The sequence below is a fragment of the Betta splendens genome, chromosome 17 (assembly GCF_900634795.4).
Source record: "Betta splendens chromosome 17, fBetSpl5.4, whole genome shotgun sequence".
Lineage (NCBI taxonomy): Eukaryota > Metazoa > Chordata > Actinopteri > Anabantiformes > Osphronemidae > Betta > Betta splendens.
The window spans coordinates 12,603,204-12,626,246 of NC_040897.2; the positions used below are offsets into that span (position 1 = coordinate 12,603,204).

Sequence of the window (23,043 nt, forward strand, 5' to 3'; positions counted from 1 at the left end):
GTTCTTTTTCTTGTTACAGGTGTTTTACCTGAATCATTTGATGTCAATTCTTATTCTGTGGTTGAAACGCGTCTTTCCTTTCACTACACCACCTCTGTATCTGCGTGTACAGTAGTGGCCTCAGGAAGCTGGAACGCGGCGCGTCTGCGGAGGATGGAGGCCACTGACTCACCTTCACCCAGCACTGATGCCGGCGCCGCTCTTCACTCTCCTTCCCTCCGTGTGACATCCGGCTGTGTCACACTGAAATAATTATGAAAGGCAGCAAAGCTACAAGGCCTCATCATTACTCCCCCGAGCTGCAAATAGAAACTCTGACTTGTAGGAGCATTTTTTGTATTTGGAAATGGTACTGCCACATCACATAAGGCAGCGAAGGAGGATGAGGGGAAATTAAGAATTCTGCAGAGGGTCTTGAACGCTTATTAGACAGCTGAGTCTTCACCTGATCAATAAAATGCACTGAATATGCATTTAGAATGGCTCATTACAAAAGGTATCAGCAGGGGTGAAAGAGCTTTTCTCCATGATCCATCATAATCATCATCATCTAAGCATCAAAAATGATCTAGTAACTAGATCTGGTTTGTCTTTGAGCAGCGTGTTCCCGTGAACCCCCTTAACTTAAACCAGTATTTATTTTGTTTTTGCTAAAAATACCCGCGTGGGCGACGCGTTTGCTGCAGGTCTGATGGGATTAACACTCCAAGGTCTATCTAGTTTATCTAGGAAGCAGGTTCCATGCTTTGCAGAAAATGGTGAAATTAAATATTAGCCTTTAGCGTTTCCCTGAGCAAGAGTGATGCTTTAAAATGTATTTTTCCGAGGCCAATGGTCTAGAAAAAAAGTCAATCAAATGAAAGCTCTGTTGTCATGGAGATGGCTTATATGAGCTGTACGGCCTTAGTTACGTTAGAATACTGTACATTAAGTACACAAAGGTCACGCTTCAAAAAAATCTGTATTAGATCTTTAAAAACTTCCTAAAAATGCAAAGTAAAATTATTTTCTATCGTTTTTCCAGATGTTACAGTGTGTTGCTGTTGCTCCTGGTTTCAGCAACCATCGGATTCTTTCTCGTCTCCTGTGTTTTTGTTTTCTATCACACTTTAAGCAAAGCGCACATTTAAATGTAAAAACACAAAGCAGCCACTGTTGAGCATGATTTATGCCAACGCTATTGTTGCACATGAGAATGAAAACTGCTAAAATTACTATCATCATTCCTGGGAATGATTGACAGAACAAAGGCTCAGTGACAGGCAAGCAGTGGAAAACTCAGAGTTTCCATGGATTTTGGACAAGCTGTCAGATGAACAGCGTGCGTTTACTTCAGTCTGTTTGTGGGTAAATCATAAAATTTAGCAGGCTGCCGCATGGGGCTAATGTCGACGACGCACCGCTTCTAAACACAAGCCGTGTGTGTGTGTGTGTGTGTGTGTGCTGGTTGTTGTCTGAATAAACAGCGACACATTGGCACATCCTGACTGAAACCTCTCTCTGGATGTGGCTCTAATATCGTCCAGTTATTGGTTTCTCTCCCACCGGTGGGCCGGGGGGGGGGCAGACACAGATCTTCATTAGCATAGAGAAACCATAGTGACACAGCGGCGAGTGCATCGCCACGCTGAAAGGCTGGGTGTATTAAATTTCATCTGCGAGTGCTGAAGTAGGAACGAGAGGCTCAGAGGAGACGGAGTCAATTTTGAAGTGGGTTTAAGAAAAAACAAATCCGGCGCGGTTGCTATACTATAATTGTATGCAGGGATGGAGATCAAGACGCTGCTGCGTCGTCTTAAAACACATCTAAACAGGGAGGGAAGCGCGTTTAAAACCTTGCTGGATTGTTTGAAATGTTTCCAGGAAGAACACAACAGCAGATGTGTACTTCGACTCAAAGCCGTGCAGATTTCAAGCGCGCTTTGTGCTGGAAAATAAGCTTAGACTCCAGCTCTGCCAGGCTTTACAGCACATCTCCCAACTTTAAAAGAGCGTTGCACAGTAATTAAAGTAGCTCAATATTGTTTCAGGACGAAAAAACATAAACAGGCAGTTAACAACGCAAACACTTTGCTTTGATTCAGTGTTTCACCTTTAATCACGGTATCAAAATCCCACCAACTGTGGAAATAAAATCTGTTCACTGCAAAGGGAGCATGAAGAAAAGGCTCACAGGAAACAAACAAGGAGCAAAAACAGAGAGGAAACAAGCGTTGCATAAATAATGCAGAGGAAAAGGTACAGGCTTCCAGCGCGCGCTCCGGCTCCAACTCCATATATTCTCCAGCGCCGCCGCGTCAGGGCCGGTCGCCAAGGAGCCAAGATAAAGTAGCTCCGGTTCAAACCACACGCACCGACCATCAGTCAGCCCCAACAATGAGTGCAACGGCTAAGCGTCATGCATGGACAGGAGGAGGGAGAATCCCAGTACAGAAGGCTCATTTGGGACAGGACGCTGCACTTTGTTATCACTCACTCATCACCGCTGTGGTGCAGGACGCAGGACGGCCAGGAAAGAGCTGTCCATCACCTGGAACACAATCAGCAGCGGACGTGGCTGCAGCAGCTAATGGACGTTTCCGCAGGGAGGGCAATTTGGTGAATGGGTCCATCATGCAAGATGGGATTATGTGCGATTGTTATCCTTCACAAGCGTGCTACGACTGTCAAGGGCTGTAATGTATATGGACAGAGGGGACATTAAATAGTAATCTCTCCACAGCCCACTCGCAGCCAATCAGCCCTCCCTCGTCCCACACTTCCCCATTCTGACCGAGCAGACGTTCTGAGTAGCACTTAAACAAAAAGGCTGCTGATGAAATATGCAGAGCGGCGCGCTCTCCAAAATAAATTTAATTCTTATCTGCAGATTTAATTCAGCGCCTTCTTTTTTTTCTTTTTTTAAGCGAATCAACACAAAATGTGGCACGGCTCGACAAAACGGATGCTCCGACACGTGCAAATAAATAAAGTGGGAGTCCCTTGTTCCAGAAAATCGTTAAAAATAACCTTAAGACCAGTAGTGAATAACACACAGTTATCAGTCATCAGTGCAGTGAAATCATATCAAGTGGAGTAAAAGGCAGCGCTGCAGCGCGCGGCCGAGCAGTCGCGCCGTCACGTCTGCTTTCCAGGGGAAACCCGAGGCCGTCACACACCGCACCTCGCACCTTCCGTTCCTAATATCCCACCACCGCTCCCGACGCGCAGCTTCCCGTCGGCACAGCTCCAGCGGCCTCAGAAGATGTGTTTGAGATGCTTGATGCCGTACGTCTTGAAGAACACCAGGAGGATGAGAGTCCACAGGCCCAGTATGAAGCCGTCGGGAGGGTGCCAGTCTCTCTGCTTGGGTTTCTGCAGGGGGGGGGGGGGGGGGGGGGGGGGGGGCAGGTTAGTAACAGTGTGTGTATTTCTCCTGTTGAGGCGACGGCTGATTGCCCTGTCATTCTCGCCCGCTCCAGCTTTGTGGCGCTGAGGCTCATCAGCAACACCTCCCCTGTCTGGTGTTTGTCCCATTCACTGCCACATCATCACTTTGTGTATGATTATACTTTTAAATCTCGCCCGTATTAAACATGCATCTCACAGGGAGCACATTTATATGCTAATGTGGCGGCAATATTCCACAGAGAGATGAGATTTAACCTCTAAAAAAATCTTCCTAACTCCTTGGCTGGCGACAAAGCTACAGATAGGCAGCGAGGACGCACTTAAGAGATTTCTGTTATCCCCGCTATACAAGCTGCCATTATCCAGTCGGGAAACCACCAGTCAGAAAAAAAAAAAGGCATTCCCCGAAGCCAAAAGCCAGAGTTGGCAAATGAGATGAAAACACAACACACACTCCACGTTTGTGTGAGAACACACCAACCACAGTACAGGACAGTGAAGTGGTCCAGAGCCACGTTTGTCCATCGCCTCATCACCACGACAGCAGCAGAACCTACACCTTCTCCACGCAGCCAAAGGCTGAACCGCACTAATAACCCATCGACGGCCCCCGGAGGACGAGACACTGGTGAAACAGACCGGTTCAGGGTCAGTGCAACCTCCAAAGTAGTGCTGAAATTGTGGAGAACGATCCCCCGACGCGTTTGGGTCGTTCCAGCCTTTTTTGTATTGATGAGTGGCGACTCAGCCTGAGGGTGGATCCCATTTCCCTTAACTGATCGAGATTTGCTGCTACTCGGAGAAGTGAGGAAGAAAAGTTTGGGAAGAAATGAGCCGGGAGACGAGAGGAGAACTGTGGCAAGCGTCTCCATTTTCTAAAAATTAAACCATCTTTTTGCCAAAGATGGTTTAAAATACTCCTACAAAACGATAAGTGAATTTAGTACAAAGAAAGGCTCAAAACGCAACGTTATCCGTCTTTTAATTAGAATCTGAGCCTGTGGTTTTGCAGAAGCATCTACAACTGAATGGCTTCGATGTGAAGGAGCTCCTGGAACATCGGGTGCTTCACAACGACCAGTGCTCCCACGTCCCTTTAATGAGTCAAACCCGCTGGAGTCGGGTTAATCTAATCTAGAGGACTGCATGCGAAGGTGTCGGCTCATAGTGAACCAGCTGTGCAGTGCAAGCGGCACCTGAACGCTTAGCTGAATGTCCCTTTAAGGACACTTTGATGTCTGCTGCATGTAAAAAGCTGCTGCGTCTTAAAATCTTCTCTGCTCAACGGCATCGGTGTTGTGCGTTCAGCGCCAATCAATGCACACAACAGCAGCTCAAACGGGGTTTTCAGCGCGAGACTTGACCTGCTGCACAACAAAGAGCAGAAATAACACACGGACCCTCATTGTAGTCACAAAATAGTATTTAGAACAGGCTTTATCACATGTTTGTGATTAAATTGGCTGTAATTACTTCCTATTAACGCATCAGTTGTGAGTGAGGGGAAACCGCGCGCTCGCTTCGTTCAGGACAAGGTCTCGTGAATCCGAACGCCCGGTTACACGCTGCCAACTGTAATGTCGAAAACCGAGGACAGCAGGCGAAATTAGATTATGTCTGGCTGCAAATTTATTTAGCAGCTCGATCGAGTCAAATCAATAGGGCTCCGCTGCCGCCCAGAATGCGCAAGCAGAGGCCGCGAGGCGTTCACAGGCCACACGAACCCGGAGCTCCGGGCCGGGTACCGAGTCAGAGGACCGGGTCGGGGCTGGAGGTCCGAGGCGAGCAGCTTCTGACGCCAGCCTGCAGTCATTATGTCACTGTTCCCGTCCAACGCGAGACGCTGAGACGGAAGCGAACGTCAGGCTTAAAGAGGAGCAGTGGAACGTGGGTCATGTTGAAATGTACCCAGGCGGCGGTGGCTCCACAGAACAGCAGAGACAATGACGCTCAACTATAAAGAGGTGCTTTCAGCATCCGATTCAAAGGCGCCTTTTGTCACAGAGAAAATACAGGAAAGATCTCAGACGGAGTTTAGTCTTGTTTGTTTGACGTCAGAGTAGCAGACATCAAAGTGGGCGTTCGGTCCAAAAATAGGACGGCATTAAAGGGTCTAAGCTTCTTCAATCAGCTTTTGATGGTGAATGATGGGGTCTGTCTGTCTCCTGCCACAACTAGGACATCGTTATTCATTTCACACTAAAAACTCGGATGTAGGTCCGCGTAGCGATTAGGGTTTTGTGTCTGCGCCACATCTGGACACGGAGGCGGAGGATGCCAGGTTTCAGCAAATCAAGTACGGACAGAAAATGTCAAACGTGATGATCAAGGAATGGGATCCAAAGTTTGTGAATCAAACCGAAGAACTTGATCTGACAGACACAACAGGAAGTGCACAACCACAAGTCAGGTTCAAGGCAAACGTGTAAATGAGCCTGGACACATCCTGGGCTCATTAAGACATATTTAACGGTTGCTCCAATGAATGGAAGTTCGAACCTTGGTACGGTTTTGTGTTGTTGCCAGGTGATACTGACCTTTATCCTTCCGCCAGAACCAGCTTTTTAATTACATTATAATGTGACATCGCTCCGTGATTCTCAAACCACTGAGACAAAATGTGAAAAGGTTACAAAATGTACCTTTTAGTTGGACCGATGCTTTTCTGAATTTATTGGTAAAAAAAAAAGTATTAAATGTCATTTTGAGGAGGACAATTTGTTTCTGCGCTGGCAACAAAAGTGCATCTGATAAGACAGTGTGTCATTTTCAGAAGCCACACGCAGAATTTAGCTGGGGAGCAAAATTTGTCTTTACAGTCGCGCAAATGTGCTTTTCATCGGATTCGTAGACGGGAGAATTAACTCAATAGACCAATCTATATGAACGGACGTCCTTCCTCTTGTGTCCCAGCGAATTACTGAAGCACATTTTGCAGCCACGGCTGCGAGCTGCCTGAGCCCCCTGATTTTTTGCTAGCGAGTCAAAAATCCTTTAACAGATTTGAATGCTGGTCGATTTTGACCCGTCTGTTCCACTTTAGTAGAAACAGAGGCATCGCCCCAGATTTCCAATTAAATTTGCCAGCATGCTCGAGTTGTCGTCCTCCATGTTATCGGGTCAAACGGCCTCAGAGCTGCGACGGCGGGGCCTGGAGCCGCAGGGAGAGGCCGACATATTTACACGAATCCCCACCTGACAATCACCGTGACGTGGCCGCCGGTTCAAACCGCATACAGATGAACTCCGAGTCACGTATCCAGTGCCGGGTGTGTCTGCCGGCCTCGGATCCGCCTCACATAACAAAGCCCTTTAGCGACAAAGCGGCCAACGAGGAGAACAGCTGAGTGAAACCTGGAGGATGAGGAGGCAGAGCCCAGTCAGGGACGCTCCCGAGGGACGACTGTGACCCTGTGGCGGAGGTGGAGGTGTGCGTGACTGCGACGCTGCACGTGCACGCGGAAGCCCCGTGGGTGAAGAGGAGCGCAGGGAGATGGATGCACTGTGACAGCGAGCGACGTCAGCGCGGCAGGCGGAGATGGGAGCATATGTCAGGAGGAGAGCGATGGAGGAGACGATAGACAGCAACAGAAGTAGGCGGCGTGAAGACGGGGAGATACGAAGTAAGCAAAGTGTGGACATGAGCTCATTTCATCACCTTACGCTGCATTAATAGAGCAGACAGAATAAATAAGAAGCCTGCAGCAGATGCAGATTACATTTAATCATTTGTAAATACATGCAACTATAAATATACATTTCACGTGAAACCTAATGACCTCATGACTAATTCTACCGTTAACTAGCAGACAACACATAGCAGAAGCAGTTGTGTGCCGTGTAATAATTCACTTTATTCTCATAGCGCTACAACAGAGTCTGAGGGTTAAGAGCTACGTTAAAGTATAGGTGGACCTTGAAAGCCCCGTCGGTATTCAGACGAGTGTCTACGGCCAGATGATCATGAGCTGATGATTACAGATGAACCAGGTAAACCCAGTTTGAACTCACTGCATAAACTAATAAGATATGAGTCACTACATAGATGTAACTGCTCGGTTACAGCTGATTTTGTTGCAAAATGAGCCCCACTGTTAAAGGTTATCACAATAGTGGAGCCTCCAAATGCAGCTTTAATTGCATCCTAATTACTAGAAGAAATTCTGCAGGTACTTTGGTCAAGTTTTAAGCTTGTAGAAAAACTCTAAAATACACACTAGAAACTGTAGTCAAGTGTGTGGTTCTTCCAGCGGATGTGTAACCATCACATCTCAAAACAGATGGCTGGAAATCCAACAGATAAACACTAGGCCCAAAGAAAAGCAGCGCATAATGAAAAGAATGAAGCTTTTGAGAAAAAAGTCAAAGGGAGAACTACCGAGCAGCGCGGAAAAGAAGCGAGCGTTCGCTGCCCTTCACAGACGGAGCCGCTCACGTCCACCGTCAAGGACAGGAGACCTGCTCTGGAGAAACCTGCCTCCACGCATTCAACCCGCCGCTAAAATCAATTAACAGCCACGCATCTGATTGATTGGAGCTAATTAACATGCCCGTGCAGGATGCTAATGGGCGCTGAGGGAGGTCTGAGATGCGCTGCCAAACACCAGCGCTCCAAGGTCACGACTGCAGCAAATTTATGTTGTGCAGCGCCGGTTGACGGAGCAGCAGCTACTGGGAGCTGCCAGGACACTCCGCTGTATCGCCCTGACATTTAAGCCCCGCGCAGGCGCTGGGTCGGACGGGCTGCACTGTTCCACCGTAACGCTGGAGGAGATCATCAGAAATTATTGAGCAGGAAACGGGTGAAAATGGAAATGTTGAGTCTGTGAACGGTACAATCCACCGTTGGAGGGAGACGTGGCGAGAGGAGGGAGGGCGGCGTTTGGCGTTCACCGTTTCAATTGTCTGAAGCCATAGGGTGCGGCGGGAAGCGGGCGAGAGGACACATAACAATTTGACGCCAGAGACCGGGACTCGAAGGAGCGCGGGAGGAGCGGAAGGCACCGGAGAGTCAAACAGAGAGCGCGCTCTGGTTATTTCCAGAGCTGAACATATTGTGATTAGGTGTTGGCACCGTGCTGAGACGTGCGATGTTGGGGGGGAGGGGGGGTGGATGAGGGGACGCACCCGTCACCACCAGTGAGACAACTGCCAGCGGTGGCAGGACATTAATCAGGTCCACACATACAGTAGCGCTCCCATTCACATCCACTCGCACACAGACCGCGAGCAGCGCGTTCCTCTGTCACTCACTGGGACGACTTTTCTATTTAAAAGCCGTCACTGCTCCAGCAGCACATGGAAAAAGGGTTTCTTCGCAGATAAACGCCGGCGAGATTTGTTTTTGATGGCGGCCCGGCCGACATCAACTTCAGGCCACTTGTGGACGCTTCGCACGTCAAATCATATACGATTCAATCGCGTCTAGTTCTTCAGATAAGTGCGTTTCATCAGCGGCAACAAAAGGGCACAACCGCAGCAGCATGAAAGCGAGATCTCTCACAGACGACGGCAAATCAAGAAGCGCAGAGCTGTCATTGGGCTGATGGACGCTGCCCCGCGTGCAGAGCGCTGCAGCAGCATGACCGGCGTGCGTGCGTGCGTGAGGGAGGGAGGGATGAATCAGGCGCCGCGGCGCCCGTCTCCAGCACAGTAGGAGCTCCAGCCCATAATCGAAACCTCTGGCAGCAGTGCTTGTGCTGAGCGTGTTTGTGTTGGACGTGTGGGTGCATTGGAGAAAAAAAAAGGATGAATAGATAGAAGGCTGACAAAAACGAGCTAAGATATGAAGCCGAGTAGCAGGCGGCGCAAGATTAATAGTGGTGTTTGTGTGAGTGAGCGTTCGCGCTTTCAGCGGCGTGATTGAAAATTACGGACACAGTTTATGGGGCAGTCTCATGTGCACAGCAGGCAGGCGATCTGAAGCCAGTCCATGTTTGCCGCGCTTCTGAGCCTCCGCTCAGCTAATTTCCCAGAGTGCTGCTGGGTGTGGAGACCTCTCCTGTTTCCAGCCGTGATACTCAATAAGTGTCTGCTGGGCCTCGGGCCTGTGGTCAGCTCCATTTCTCTGGGATGACTGCCTGTGACGCCTTTATTCACACCAAAGCCGCTGTCTGCCAGTGATGTTCCCGGCGGCAGGATTCAAGTGCTTCTCTGAATTTTCTTCTTTACCACCTACTTAGTTCAGCTGGATTTGACCTATGTTACCAACACCAAGAAAATGTATACACATGAACCAACAGCAGCAGGTCGTCAGCGACAGACTGTCAGACAGACAAGGCATCGATCGACCTGATTTTAGGGAAGTCGTCACCACACAAATCAGCTCATCTGTTTTTGTCTTTAACCATCTCATATCAAAGCCACGTTAGACATTAGATACTTGGCCCTGGTTCATCAGGAGAAAGCGATGGAGAACATACTATATCTACACTTGCTGAGTCACGTGTTAAACACTGTGAGGGATATAATGAACTGTATTATCTATAAACAGCCTATTAGAGATTTAAATGACAGTTATTCTCCGCATACTAACACGGTGTAGAAGTTCATATTAACTTGTCCATTCGGGCTTTTTTAGTCTGGCCTGCTCAGAGGCAGCTGAACCCAAATTTAAGCACCAGTAATGTGTGTTCTCGCTCGTGGCAAAGATTATGTGACTTCTTCACTTTTTCTTTCCGTTACTTCTGGGGCCCAAATTGAAGTAGAAGTATAGAAATAGCATTTTTAATAGGCTCATAATGGAAAAGAAATCACAAGAGTTGTACAGGACTCGAGACCAGGTACTGTGAATGCAGAGCACATGCTGTAAAGGTGGAATGAGAAGGAATAGGTGTTCATTTGTGAAGGTCGGCCCGGCTGAAAGCCACAATCTATTTGAGAATGAGGTGAATGCACAATTTCTCGCCACGATCCTGCCTATCCATTCTGCTGGATTTCACGGTGGCCCCTCCACGCCGAGACCAGGAGGCACTCACATTTCACACTCGGAGCCGTCGCCATGGAAACGGCACAAAGACATCTGTTGGTGGATGTTGCACATAACTTTCTGCTCAGTGTCCAAATTAAGGACAAGCGTAAAATGAAAAAAAAAAAACAGAACGGACTCTTAAATAAATGGTTGCTGATGCAAGACGCACAAGAGACACACAAGAGTTTGTGTGGTTTGAAGTGTCCTCACCCGACCCCGGTGCTCGTGTTCAACTCTTACCTGATGGATGATGTCAGACACCGGCAGCTGGTCCACATAGGAGTAAGTCTCTTTTTGGAGTTCTCCATTCACATCACTGCAACAACAAACAAACAAACTATAAAACAGCGCCCTGAGCATTTACCTGTAATAAAAAACCTTTCGCAACTTGGAAGGTCATTTACTCAGTGGCCAAAAAAACAAAACAAACAGCTGTCAGGAAGAAGAGCAGTCTGGTAGATTTCTGTTGGCAGCATGTGTCAATAAAGACCACTAAAGAGACCAAAAAAAACCCTCTCAACACACACACACACAGTTAAAGTGATACAGCAGCTCGAATCCATCTTTTGAACAGCCCACTCACTCCCGCTTTCACTTTAACGATTTCGAGGTGTGAGCAGGAGTCCCAGGCACCGCGCACCACGGTCCTCCTTGCACTTTGGTTCCTTTATCCAAAACCCGAGTGACCATCGATGCAGCGATCAATGGGAGCTTCTGACTCAACTCAACGCTTGGCGTTCGGTAAACAACCTCTGCTGCAGACAGCAAACATCAGCCCTCCAACAAGACTGCGCTGCTCCCATTGTGCTCCTCACGGCTGCTTTTTGCCAGTTTATGCACAAAGGAAATATAAATTAAAGTTTAAATGGGAAGCTTGCAAAATTTATATTTTACTGCGCTGTAATAAATTACCTGAATCCATAAAAACTCTGTGCCAGCACTAAGTAATAGGTGGAGAGAAAAAGGCAGAAGGGACTTTTCGTGTGGGTAATGTAATGTGTGGGAATTTAATATGCTCAATATGTGCATTGATACAAGCACTTAATGGAAACAGGATCCTACAAAGGCTGCAGCACGCAGCTTATCTGTACTGCAGCATGTTTCAGAGTGGCAGCGTATTAGCAACATTAGACAGATCTACAAAATACGGTTATGATATGCAGCCTGGGGTCTTATCTAACAGCATTTCAAGTCTGGTGTCAGGTGGCTTGACATTTGTCTTCAGAGAAAATATCACAAGACAAACCATGACGAAATCACGCGTTTGTATTTGAAAGCCGTTGCTACATCCGACCGTCTGAAAGTTTAGACTTTGAGTCGCAGAGGTATTATTTGAGTAAAGGACTGGATGATTTGGTTCTATATTTCTTTAACGAAGGTCAGTTTATGACGATGGACAGAAGTTCCCATTAACAGAATACATGTAATCTAATCCAAACCCAGTATGCTTTTGTTTCTTAAAGGATCTGAGTCTTCGTGGGAGAAGTGGCCTCAGAGAGGACAACATCAACGGCTGGAATGATCGCCGACAGCAGCAAAGATATTAAACATCGCCCACCCTGTACAGCTGCATTGGCAATGCTCTTATCAGCATAAATCACACATCCCACATACAAAAGCCTCTCGTTATTGCTCCGACTGAGGGGTTTGCTCTGCTGGACCCCAGCTTTACTTTGTCGCGTCAGCTTTATTTATCTCCAACCGCCAGTGACGAAATACGATGCAACTATGTGATGAATTAAACTTTAACACTGGCTGCCACCAGAAGACGCGGCTTTCTTTAAGCCCCTTGTTACCAAAATTTAACAGCTGCAGTCTCTAATGTATTATACAGCCGACGGCTCTGATGCAACTCCAGCTGTGGATTCACCAACTTGTCCGACGCGAAACCTCAAATTGTCTGCATGCTTTCAACTCTGTCTTTTTGTTTGCGTGACACAGTGGAGGCAGAGAAGCCTCAGCTAAAGGTCACAGCGGAGCGGAGGGTGAAGCGAGTGGCGTCTTCAGCTAATCAGAGAAGGTTCAGGGCAGGAGCCGCTGACTGCGTGGGCCGCCGTGCGCTCCTCCAACCACGTGCCTTGTCCCCTCTTCTTGGCTCTAGTCACAGTTTTCCCCCCGCGATCGCTGGCTCCACCTCCTTTCTTCGTCCTCTTCCTCTCCTCCTATGCAGCCTTACTGGCTTTTCTCAATCTATCCGCAGACACTGGCCAGGCGGGGAGGCCACCTCCTGCTGTGCCGCTATCTGTGCCTGCCTGGCGTGAGTGTCCCCTGTCCCCCTTTTGATTTAGCACAGGAGACAAGCGCTAATTCAATTTGAACCACTTTTCGAACCTCTCTGGGTTTTTTTTAATCCATTTAGTCCATACTAATGATGTGAATGACCCCTTCACCTGACCCCGGCTGTGGTGTCGCTGCAGTTTCCAGCTGCCAGCTTCAGGTCAAACAAATTTCCTTTTAACATCTGCTCCACTAATAGCTTTAGAAGTTTCTGCCGACTCCACGCAGCGCTGCAGGTCACACTTATACAGTTTGCTTTATTACTCCACGGGATATGAATTCACCTTTTATGTGGTAGTCATAATCACCCAGGGAAGCCATGTGACCCACGGCAACGTGTGTTGGTCAATAAGCACCTATGGCTGGAAGTGAGTAACTGCATAATGCCATTAGACTGTTAAGCCTATGCATAATGGAGAGGACTGAGGGGGTCCATTAAAGCATCCTCTCCATCGAGTACAATTCACTAAACGGGAGAGCCTGTGCTTTTGGAAAGGCTGCTGTTCAGACCAGGAAGAGGTCGCCTGACTCGATGTGAGAGGCTGTAATCAGGGACGATCTCTGATTTTTCCTTTGGATTTGAATGAACTGAATAAATATTTAATACACTAGTTCTTTTTTCCTCCCAATCAACTACTCGACTAGTCATTTCACTGCTACAGGAAAGTGCTTTTAATCCCGCTTAAGTGTTTATTTGACATTTCCCCCTTCACCCAGTAATAATCACATCACATTTCTTGGCACACTTGCTGCTATTTCCCATAATTTAACTCCAAACAGACATTTCTCTGCGGCTTGTATGTGCATCAAAGTGCATTTCATCTGCTCACTTTTCCGTAACACAGCTTAACAATTTGCAAATGGACAAAATCCCTCTCCAGACCTACGGGAGCACAGCAAATACTTCTTTACCCGCCTCTCCCTGCAATATTAATCTGCCCCGAATGTGCCTAAAGAAACATTACTGTCACATACAAAATGACGGAAAGTGTCATTAGCCTCTCTAATATGTTTGAACTTGCACAACAGCGTTTTTGATCATTCTTAAAAGTAGAAGGGCTCTGGTAGTGCTTTTGTGCATCAGTAAACTTAACTCTATTAGACATCAAATGAATCAGGGGATTGCCAGCGTCTTACATCAGAATTGAAGATAGAACTCCTCTCTCTAGGACTGAATTAGGGCAACAGCCTGCTTGATAGCACTGGTGCTCTGTTGTATTGGAATCAGCAGACCCGTAATCAATAATAAAGTAATAGGGGAAGTTGTGCACAATGACTAACTAGCTCCAAGCCAAAACAACCAATGACTACATCTGGCATGGCAATTGCCGCTAATTAGTAATTAGCAGCCAACCACATTTGATTCCTTGGCCATAATAATACCTCCAAGTTGTTCAATTGGACCCCAGCTTAATTAAATTAATGGGGGGGGGGGTGTATATATAATCATGAATAAAGTTTGTAGGGAAGAAGAAGAAATCTAGTCTTCAACCCACAGCCTGATGAGTGAATAGAAGATAAACTGTTTGGGTTTTGGCACTTCAGTTGTTTTCCTGGACTCATGCTGATTCATTATTATGGGATTAGTGTGTCTGGGAAATGGCTAATTTGGGAAAACAAACGTTATGTCACCAGGCACATGATGTTCAGCGACTTGGCACTAGAGCCATCTAGCGCCTAAATGCCTTCATCACAGCTGTGTCAACTAAAAGAAAAAGGAAACAAATCCACAGACTGCCCATGGATGCATGGTGTCCCACTCACCACAAGGTGGCGCCACATGTAAGCTAATAAAAAAAAGGCCCTCACTTAAAGAGCAGCGACTGACTAGTAAGTAAAAATGATCAATTAGCTGTTGAGTGGTATTTTACAGGTAAGACATATGGAATTCTATTGTTATGTCTAGAAAGAATGCCAGCTACAGGGTTGTCATAGCAACAGCCTGAGTGAAGCCACTCAGCACATCATTAGTGGGGAAAATCAATAACACTAATGAGAAACGCTGCAAACAGAAATCAAAGTGTAGCCATTTGGGAACGACACAGTAATTCAGTTTCAGCCTCAGCATCCCAATTTAAACAAAAAGACCATGGCCTCAATTAAGACCAAGGTGGTCCCAAACCCACCTCAAACATCACTAAACTTTGGGGATGAATGAACAACAGATTACAGGGAATAAAAGCACATTTTGTGGGGCGTTCGGGTGAGTAGATAATGACAACAAGTAAATGGAATCAGCTTACGTCTCCTCTGCTTCATTAATGTGCTCAGTCAAGTTGACGGTCTCCATGGTGAGCTCCACTTTGCGAACACTCCCGAAGAAATCGGTGATGAGGACACTTCCCGGGTCCCTCAGGAACAGGTCAGTACGGTGGCCTGGAGTGGACACACACTGACTCTTGGGACACACTTTGAACTGCAGAAGCAGAGAAAGCACAAACAATGTTTTAAGATTAAAAGTCCACACACACAGCAACGTATAAATGCGTAGACTGATGAAACGATCCAGTCATGGTGCTGAGAAATATAATTAGATAGTGGTAAGTACGTTGTGTTTCCTATTTTATCATTTATCACAGAGAGGTGCAGCTGGTACCCAGGTGTATTAAGTGCAGCTAAAGCTCAAGTGGGAAGTGTTAAAAACATGACTGTGAAGGAGATTAGACACGCGGAGCTTGACATTTGTGCATGTCCATTTGTCATCAGTTTCAAATCTTTGATGTCTTAGTACCTGGGTTAATCCTCTTAAGTGTGTGATTCATCGGCGTGCTGTCTAATCATGCTCTGCATTTTAAAATGAGAAAAAAAACAAGGCAAACCAAGGTAAACGTTGTCTCTATGGGAATTATACCGGGAAGATGGGGACGATTGGAGTTTCAGCTTAGACCTTGTGCTGATAGTATCCATCAGCAAAAGGTGGAGGTACAGAAACAGCAAAATTGGGCTAGCATTAATCTAAGATCATCAATTGAGGCTGGACTGAGACCTTGATTAGGGATTTGAGGTGCGCTGGGGACAGTGGATGAGGAGTGGCCCCTGAGGCTCATGGATCTCTGCAGGAGTGTAAAAGATAAAAAGGGAGGTGGTGCTGAGATGGAGCCATGGCCCAGAGCAGCATGTCCTCGCCATCAACACCGCCATGTGTCAAAGGCCAAAAGCCTCGACACATTATCAGGCATTCTGTTTTAAGTTTCCTGAGAGCCCTGTGGGACTTTAGGAAAGGAAGCAGACGAGGCCACACAAGCATTTGTTTGTTGACTAGAGCTGCAACTAAAAATTAAATTGATAATAGTTAATCACATTTTTGCTTAAATGATAGATCATTCAAGCAAATAAGTAATCTGACCAGCAGCTTTTTGTGAGAGTGTTCCTTCACTAATAACATACGGTAAGTACAGCTCTAGTCATAATATTACGAACTGGGTTCCTGACAATTTTTTAAAGAATTACCAAATTTGCTAATGATCGACTGCTTGAGACACATACAGGGAGTGTGTGTAAATGCATGCACACATGCTCACCAGGTCATTCATGTTGGTTTTGCTGGCAGGGTGGATGTCTTCCAGGAACTCCAAAAGGTAGAAGGTGTAGCGGTCCATCAGGTGGACGCCTATGGCTAAATCAGGCTGGTGCTGGACACACAGCAGGAAAACCCTCATGTTAAACAATTATAAGACCACATTTAACTGTAAAATACTGTAACACTATGCTGTTACCCAGTAAATGCTGTTCTATAATCCTGATTTTACACGCTTTGCCCTGATTATTATGTGGACATGGAAAGATTTAGATTAAAAGATATTGGACGTAAAGGAATTCATTAGGCTTCATCCCATTCAACAGACCTAAAAAAAAAAACTACAGATGCTTTATAATAAAGCGGCAAAACATAACAGTAAATATAAAAGCAGCCATTAAATCACTACATCCTCGCATTACACTGGACTTTCTCTGATGTTTGCCTTTTCTTTAGACCATAATCCTTCTCCCCGTTTGGTAATGTATCTTTATTGTTGCATTCAAATGGCAGTGAAATTGCAATAACAATTGCTGCAACTTTAAGATCACCTGTTGAATTCAGTGAAAGACACATTGCAATAAAGTAGAAAGGACTGGAGGTGGAGAATGAGTGAGTGATTACAAACAAAGCGCTGAAGTATCAAACCACATTGGTTATTAGATAACCTGACAAACTGATTGATGACTTTTCATTTGTCTCGTCCACGTGAGAGCTGGTAACTCACAGACAGGGAGTCCTCTCCGACTTGGCTGCTCGCCAGAGCCATGATGTTCGGCGAGTAGAACCTCTCGTACATGGAGGCACCCTGACAGGTGTCAATGATGAAGAGCAGCTCGTTGTACCTTCAGACACGCAAACACAACTTATGTGAGAATACGCTGAGCGTATAACATTTGTCCATTTGTTCAAATAAACTCTGGCATCACACAAACCTTCTCACCATCTTTTATACTGCAGTTGCCATGGTGACCAAGTAAAACCAACAGCTCCATTCGGTTCCAATACACCCACACACACAGCCCCCCCCCCCTTCCTCACATGTTTCCTCCTCCCTCCCTTTTCCCTCTCCTGAAGATTCATTTCACTGCAAATCATGTCCCTTGTTTAAAATTAAAATGATAAGGTTATTACATCGAGTGAACAGAAACAAGGCCATTCTGATGGGGGGATGTGGCAATGTCTCTATGGAGGCTTTAATCTAGCTGTTCAAGCCTGCAGTCATCAGCACAGCATCAAAGCTTGTGTCACTAAGCTTTAACCTATTTGTCTGAAAGCTGACCGACTAAAACATCACTGACAGGTTGAGTCATCAGTACATGTAAGTATATATAGCTCACTCAGCCTTTCAGTGACTTGGAACTCACCGTTTATACTGTATTTTACCTTGTGCAATTTTACTGTTTCCTGTTTTACCTATTGTCATGCAATAGAATAAACAATATTTAATATTACCTTCTTTTCTGCCACATCTGCTCAAAAGCATCAGCCAGTTCCACATTGCTGATCTCCTCGGAATCCTGGAACTTCAGAAAGCCATTTCCACCATGGCCTGTGAAATAACCATGTTAATAATTCAGCGGTCATTTCTCAAAACAAGAAATATGATACAGACTAGGAAATAAACATATAAAAAGGGGTTGAAAAACAACACTGTAGCTTCATTCAGCCTGAGAAGAGATTTAAGAGAGAGGTTTAATAATAAAACTTAACAAAATAAAGGAGAGGAGATAGAAATAAACAAAGATGGTGTTGTTTCAATATTGGGTTGGTTGTTGAACTGAAACAAACAGATCATATAAATATACATTAGCTTACACCTGTCTCTATCGTTTTGGCCAATTCAAAGCTACATTATGCTTTTGAGAATAAAGTTACTGTCTCACAAGACTCTGAATCAGTCTACCTAGAGCATCACATATTACTGTCGTGTCAAAAGATAATGAGCATAATCAAAACCCACAGCATTTCACAGATACACAAAAATAACTTTGGACTTCAGTCTCTAAGAGTCTGATTTGCTCTTACAACAAAGGCTTTCATAGTTTTTGCACAGGGGTGAGCGAGTCTAAACGCCAGGATTCAATTGCTTCTTCCATGTCAGCTTCCCTGTCTGGAAGAAACTATGATAATAAAAATACAGCCTTTACACCAAGATTCAATCTAGTTATGTTTTGCTTTTAATTACCTGTCAAGTATATGAGGATATTGCTGCGGTCATCAGAGAGCAGGCGCTTGGAGCGGGGAGTGCTGGGCGGCAGCCTTCCAGTCAAAACTCGCAGGAAGTTCTCCACCGTTACCTGAAAGACAAGAAGGAAGATTACAGTGACTTTCATAATGCAGAATAGATTGGAAAAAAATATATGAATAAATGTGGACCTTCGGACAGGGAGCACACAAATGCTACTGACAATAGATAGAAATAATTTTTGAATGACTAAAACATGACACAAATGTTCCCATCACCATCACTACGGTTACAGCTTATCTTGTAATTACTTTTGATCATTATTTGCCAGTAAACATAAAGCCAGTGTTTGCCCACATTTCAAAACTGCACAAACCAAAGCAAATAATCAAAACAAACTGATAAAGGAAAGTGGATAAGCCACTGTCTCTGCCTCTGTCCACAAAAACAAAATGAGGTTTTCCTCTATTTAAAATATTTATAAGATAAAGAAAATCAACAGACAGAACAAACACTGAGGAAACCATGTTCCCCGTGCCCCCCTCTAAATCCCTACTGCACCTCTATGTACAAGGTTATAATAAATTAACTGGAAACCACAGCCATGTGATGTGCTTGCTACAAATATATGGTTGCAGATGCTTTTAGACCCTTAAAACATCTTGTGTCTGGTTCTGCTTTAGAACACAAATCACACCACTAGACCATCATTTTTGGAACGTTGGACTCTCCCTGCTGATTACCTTGGTCAGGTGTGTCAGCTTAGTACTGATTGACTGAACACACCTGATCAAAGCAATCAGTATTTGCTGGTGCAGGGAGAGCGTTGGAAAACCAGCAGGACAGCGGCCCTTGAAGACTGGAGCTGGACACCCCTGGTTTAAAGCTCATCCAGCTGCTGATTGACTGAACACACCTGATCTAGATAATCAGCACTCTGGGGAAAAGAGATGAAAAACCAGCAAGGCACCGGTCTGAGTTTGACACCCCTGGCCTGAACCAACCTCATATCCTCTGTAGTCCACCTCCACGTCGTCTCCGTACACATTCAGCTCCATGTTCTTGTGGCTGAACACTGTGGCAGGTTTGGGGTTCCTGTGGTTACAAGCCATGTCGTCAGCCAGCATCAGGACTATGTGGCTGGAAGAGAAGAAGTGACAGGGGAAACTCATAACTACCTGCATTTGACAGTGAACTCTGCTCCATCAAGCAGCGCAGTGCGTAGACGTACCTGTCAGGAATCCCCAGCCTTTTAACGCTTCTGTAGACGGACAGCGTGTTGGCCACATGCCGATAGTTGAACCAGAATCTGGACGTGCACACCTGAGATGTGGAGGCAATGGGTGAGCGACATGTAGCCGCAGACAAACGGGCTTCTGCTGCAGTAAATCAACGAATACGCACCAAAACAGCCCAGTTGTTTGTGTGACCACTGCTGAAGAACTGCCCTGCGTTTTCCTGGGGAACAGGTGACGTTACATTAAAATGTAAGCAATTTATCATCCATTAACAATTTACTGCGGCTAGCATGACAGGTTTACAAGGCAGGAGACCGAGCTATGCGGTTAAAATCTGTATAAAACAAAACCAGTGGCGGAGCCTCGTGCACAAAACATACACTCACCTCAATGTTAATGCCGTCTACGAAAAGATACGCACAAACAAAGGTTAATAAAGTGATTATTTGCATTGTGTAGCACTGCTAGCCCGGTACATCCAGGAAGTGAAAACCGGTGGCTCCGCCCAGCAGCTACTTCCGTTAAAATGCCTTTCAAAGTAAAAGCACTAGATGTGAAGAAAATAAAACGAAATGAAACAGGACTGATTGTCAGGATGCATCATGATGTCAAATGCAGACGTGCAGTACTCCAGATCCAGAATTATTTTAATGAAAAGACTGAGCATGTTAATTAACTTTGACTATTTTCAAATGTGTTGACAGTTTGCAAGGTCACCATAATATTAGATATGTTTGTCTTCTGCTAAACCTGACTGAAACTTCAGCACATATTTTACAGATCAAACTCAGGCGTCAAAGAGTAAAGGTTTTGCTAAAGGAGAGCTGCCCGGCATTTCACATACAGCAGATGTTGTCTGAGGCACGGCCTGCTGCCTGTGAGGCCCGCAGGAAGTGGAAGCCAGAAAAAAATTGCTTCTCGCCGTTTTAATGTAGCGTCACAGCCCAGCGAGCAGGAGGTCTGCTGGAAACGCAGCACTCAAATCAGGTTTGTGGCACTACAGGGAGCTCTAGCAGGTCCTTCAACCATGTTAATCCTCTGGATGTCGGCACCACTCGCTTCGCCCTCCCAAAGCTTATAATGCCACTCTAACCTGCATCACATTAGAAAATGAACGTGAGGAGGGCGATTCGAGAAAACAGATCTTAGTTGCATAAATTTAAGCCGTATTCCATTTCAGCAGGTTCTGTTGCCCTCAGCAGTGACTGTTTCCTCCATTAAGTGCTATTTGATGATTTTTACCTCTCTTTCAACTGAAGCAGTGCTGTTCTGTGACGTAACCAGACGAGACTCGGTCATTTGCCCAGTTGTCAAGAGGATTATGACCTATAAGCATCAAATCCTATATGGGACGAACACGCTATCGAATGGACCACACTGCTGCCTGACAAAGCCTCCATTGTGTGTCAAGTGGGATTCACCTTCTGCTGAACTCTGTTTCCATGTAAAACCCAAATAAAGATGCATCGTTATGCAAGTGGAGAGCAGACCTGCAGCCAAGCACGCAAAACGCTATATTTAGTTGCACTGCCTCAAATTAAAAACCGGACCCACGTATATTTCTGGAGCACTGCTGGCTCTGCAAATGTGGAAATTGGCCTCTTTCATGTTGCTCTCAACTCACTCGCTGCTTCAGATAAACTATCTGCCGGATGAAAAAGTTTAGAGTCTCTAAATGGTGACGGATCCATTTTTAAACTTGACAAAAGCGGCGAGTGGAATTGAAAGGACATGTGGTTAAAAGCCTCAGCAGCACAAAGTGAAAGGACCTTGTGTTCATCATAGCGTCAGGATGAGTGAAAGGAGCACTTTACTTCCCCTCAGTGTTTTCTTTCTTCTTGTTTTCACTGCCTTAGTGACACTGAAGTACTCCGATCACTAAGCAAAACATCAACACCTGGATAAAAAGCCTGGATCAAGCATTTTATTTAAGCAGAATAAAAGTACGCACGATTATTACAGTGGGAACGGCACTAATCTATACCGGTTGATTCGTGACAGAATGCTTCGCATGTGCTCAACCAGCAGAAGTCTCGTTAGGGCGGACTCTGCGCGAGCGGGAGCGGCTGCGGGCGGTGCGTGGCGCGCGTCCTTTGGCACACGCGTCCAGCGCGCAACCTCGGTGCCAACGTCGAGACGCGCACACGCGGCGCTGGCGGCAGAGCGCCGTGGGAGGCGAAGACGGACGGACGGGCCACGCATCCGCATCACCGATGAGGGAGGCGCGGCGGCGTCGCCTGCAGGAATCCAGTTGTGAAGTCCGCGCGCGAGGCGAAAAATGCGCTGAGGGCGAACGACGCGGCGCTCCTTCGCTCAGCATAAAATAATAACGGACGGCGGCGAAACAGCTGCGGGAGGGGGAACGGGCGAGCGGCGCTGCGCGAAGTTGCGATTTGAGAGCGGAGCCGAGTGGAGATGAATACCAACGACGCCAAGGAGTACCTGGCGCGGCGGGAGATACCGCAGCTGTTCGAGGTGAGAGGTCGCGTGCGCTCCGGCGGCGACGAGACGACGGCGCCGAGGTTCGGACGCCGAAGCGTGATTTTGCGTCGACGCGTCGCGGCGGAGTCTGCCAGAAAGCGGTTTCCTCAATTAATAATGGCCGGAAGAAGGCGAAGACCAGGGAAACTCCAGCGATTCATACTTTTATTAAGTGTGAATGTTAAAGCTCCATTCGCTGGATGGAGGCAGCAGGACACCGCGTTCTTCTAAAAAAATACGTGTTATCATTATTTGGGGGAAATGACGTGTGCATTTAATGCTTCATACAAAAGGTAAATTCTCTCCAACCACTAGTCTGACACAGTGGCTTCACCTGCAGGAGAATAATTAAGAAATGTAATATTTCCTTCTCCTGAGGGGGTCAGTGAAATTAGCTCATCCACTTAATTAGACTTCATCCCAAGTGCAGTGCAGCTAATGTATGCAAACAATCACCGCTTGTTTATTCACAGCAGAGCAAATTTCACTGAGCAGCGAAGTGGGACAGCATCATCATCATCATCATCATCATCATCGCTGCTGTGGCATCTTTGCGTCTCAAACCAAGTGTATTTATTGTCAATCAGCTAAATAAGCCGTGTCTGATTGTTTTCAGTAGGGAGCCGCTGTCTGTTCTCACCGCGTGCTGGGAGTTGTTAGTGACGGGGGCGGAGACCCGGTTCCAGAGGAACCTATTGTTTTCAAACCTTCGGGGTCAAAGGGGAAAAATGTCACACAAACGCGCTCGATTTTCGCCTGGCCTTCGTCACCGTCGCTGCCTTTGCTCCTCAGCAATAACAGCGGGCTCCGCGTTTATTTTCTGCCCAGTTTCTCAGGCGCCGGACAGATTTGGTTGTTTTGTTTTTCCTGGTGCCAAAACCGGCAGCCGGTCTGAGACATCTCCACCGCCGCTGGAAGCACATTATTATAGGAGGCGGTGGTGCCAGAATAAACGGGCCGCTCCTCTGTGCCCCTCAGAGCC

General features: G+C 46.4%; 2 protein-coding genes and 1 long non-coding RNA gene across 4 annotated transcripts in view; 2 read left to right on the plus strand and 1 right to left on the minus strand.

The window, feature by feature from the left end:
- Positions 1 to 2,069: 2,069 nt before the first annotated feature.
- Positions 2,070 to 20,125, minus strand: pigk (phosphatidylinositol glycan anchor biosynthesis, class K). The gene is made up of 11 exons (XM_029131537.3): positions 19,967 to 20,125; positions 19,747 to 19,800; positions 19,574 to 19,665; positions 19,347 to 19,482; positions 18,343 to 18,454; positions 17,610 to 17,706; positions 16,882 to 16,999; positions 16,159 to 16,269; positions 14,881 to 15,053; positions 10,601 to 10,676; positions 2,070 to 3,354 (listed from the first exon to the last, which is right to left on the minus strand). The coding sequence occupies exons 1-11, from the start codon at positions 20,030 to 20,032 to the stop codon at positions 3,238 to 3,240; spliced, it is 1,152 nt and encodes a 383-aa protein (XP_028987370.1). The 5' UTR covers positions 20,033 to 20,125; the 3' UTR covers positions 2,070 to 3,237.
- LOC114844293 (uncharacterized) lies at positions 19,479 to 21,425 on the plus strand. 2 transcript variants are annotated; one of them, XR_003783710.2, is made up of 3 exons: positions 19,479 to 19,829; positions 20,361 to 20,567; positions 20,840 to 21,425. It is a non-coding gene; the product is annotated as an uncharacterized LOC114844293 (long non-coding RNA). The 2 variants fall into 2 exon arrangements; XR_003783709.2 differs by having other exon boundaries at positions 20,843 to 21,425.
- Positions 21,426 to 21,626: 201 nt separating this feature from the next.
- ak5 (adenylate kinase 5) overlaps positions 21,627 to 23,043 on the plus strand; it is a 22,689-nt gene continuing 21,272 nt past the window's right edge. Inside the window, exons 1-2 of the mRNA XM_029131536.3 lie at positions 21,627 to 22,055; positions 23,040 to 23,043. The exon at positions 23,040 to 23,043 is cut by the window's right edge and continues 183 nt beyond it. Coding sequence (XP_028987369.1) covers positions 21,996 to 22,055; positions 23,040 to 23,043 — 64 coding nt within the window. The 5' untranslated portion in view covers positions 21,627 to 21,995. The remainder of the gene's footprint in view (positions 22,056 to 23,039) is intronic.

Bases quoted from the DNA above. Each gene is read 5' to 3' on its own strand.
- pigk (XM_029131537.3), bottom strand. From the start codon at position 20,032: ATGCAAATAATCACTTTATTAACCTTTGTTTGTGCGTATCTTTTCGTA. The intron at 17,000-17,609 runs GTAATATTAAAT...GCGTGTCTGAAG, and splicing joins CAGATGTGGCAGAAAAGAAG to GTACAACGAGCTGCTCTTCA. The intron at 3,355-10,600 runs GTAAGAGTTGAA...CCCCCCCTGCAG, and splicing joins TGTCTGACATCATCCATCAG to AAACCCAAGCAGAGAGACTG.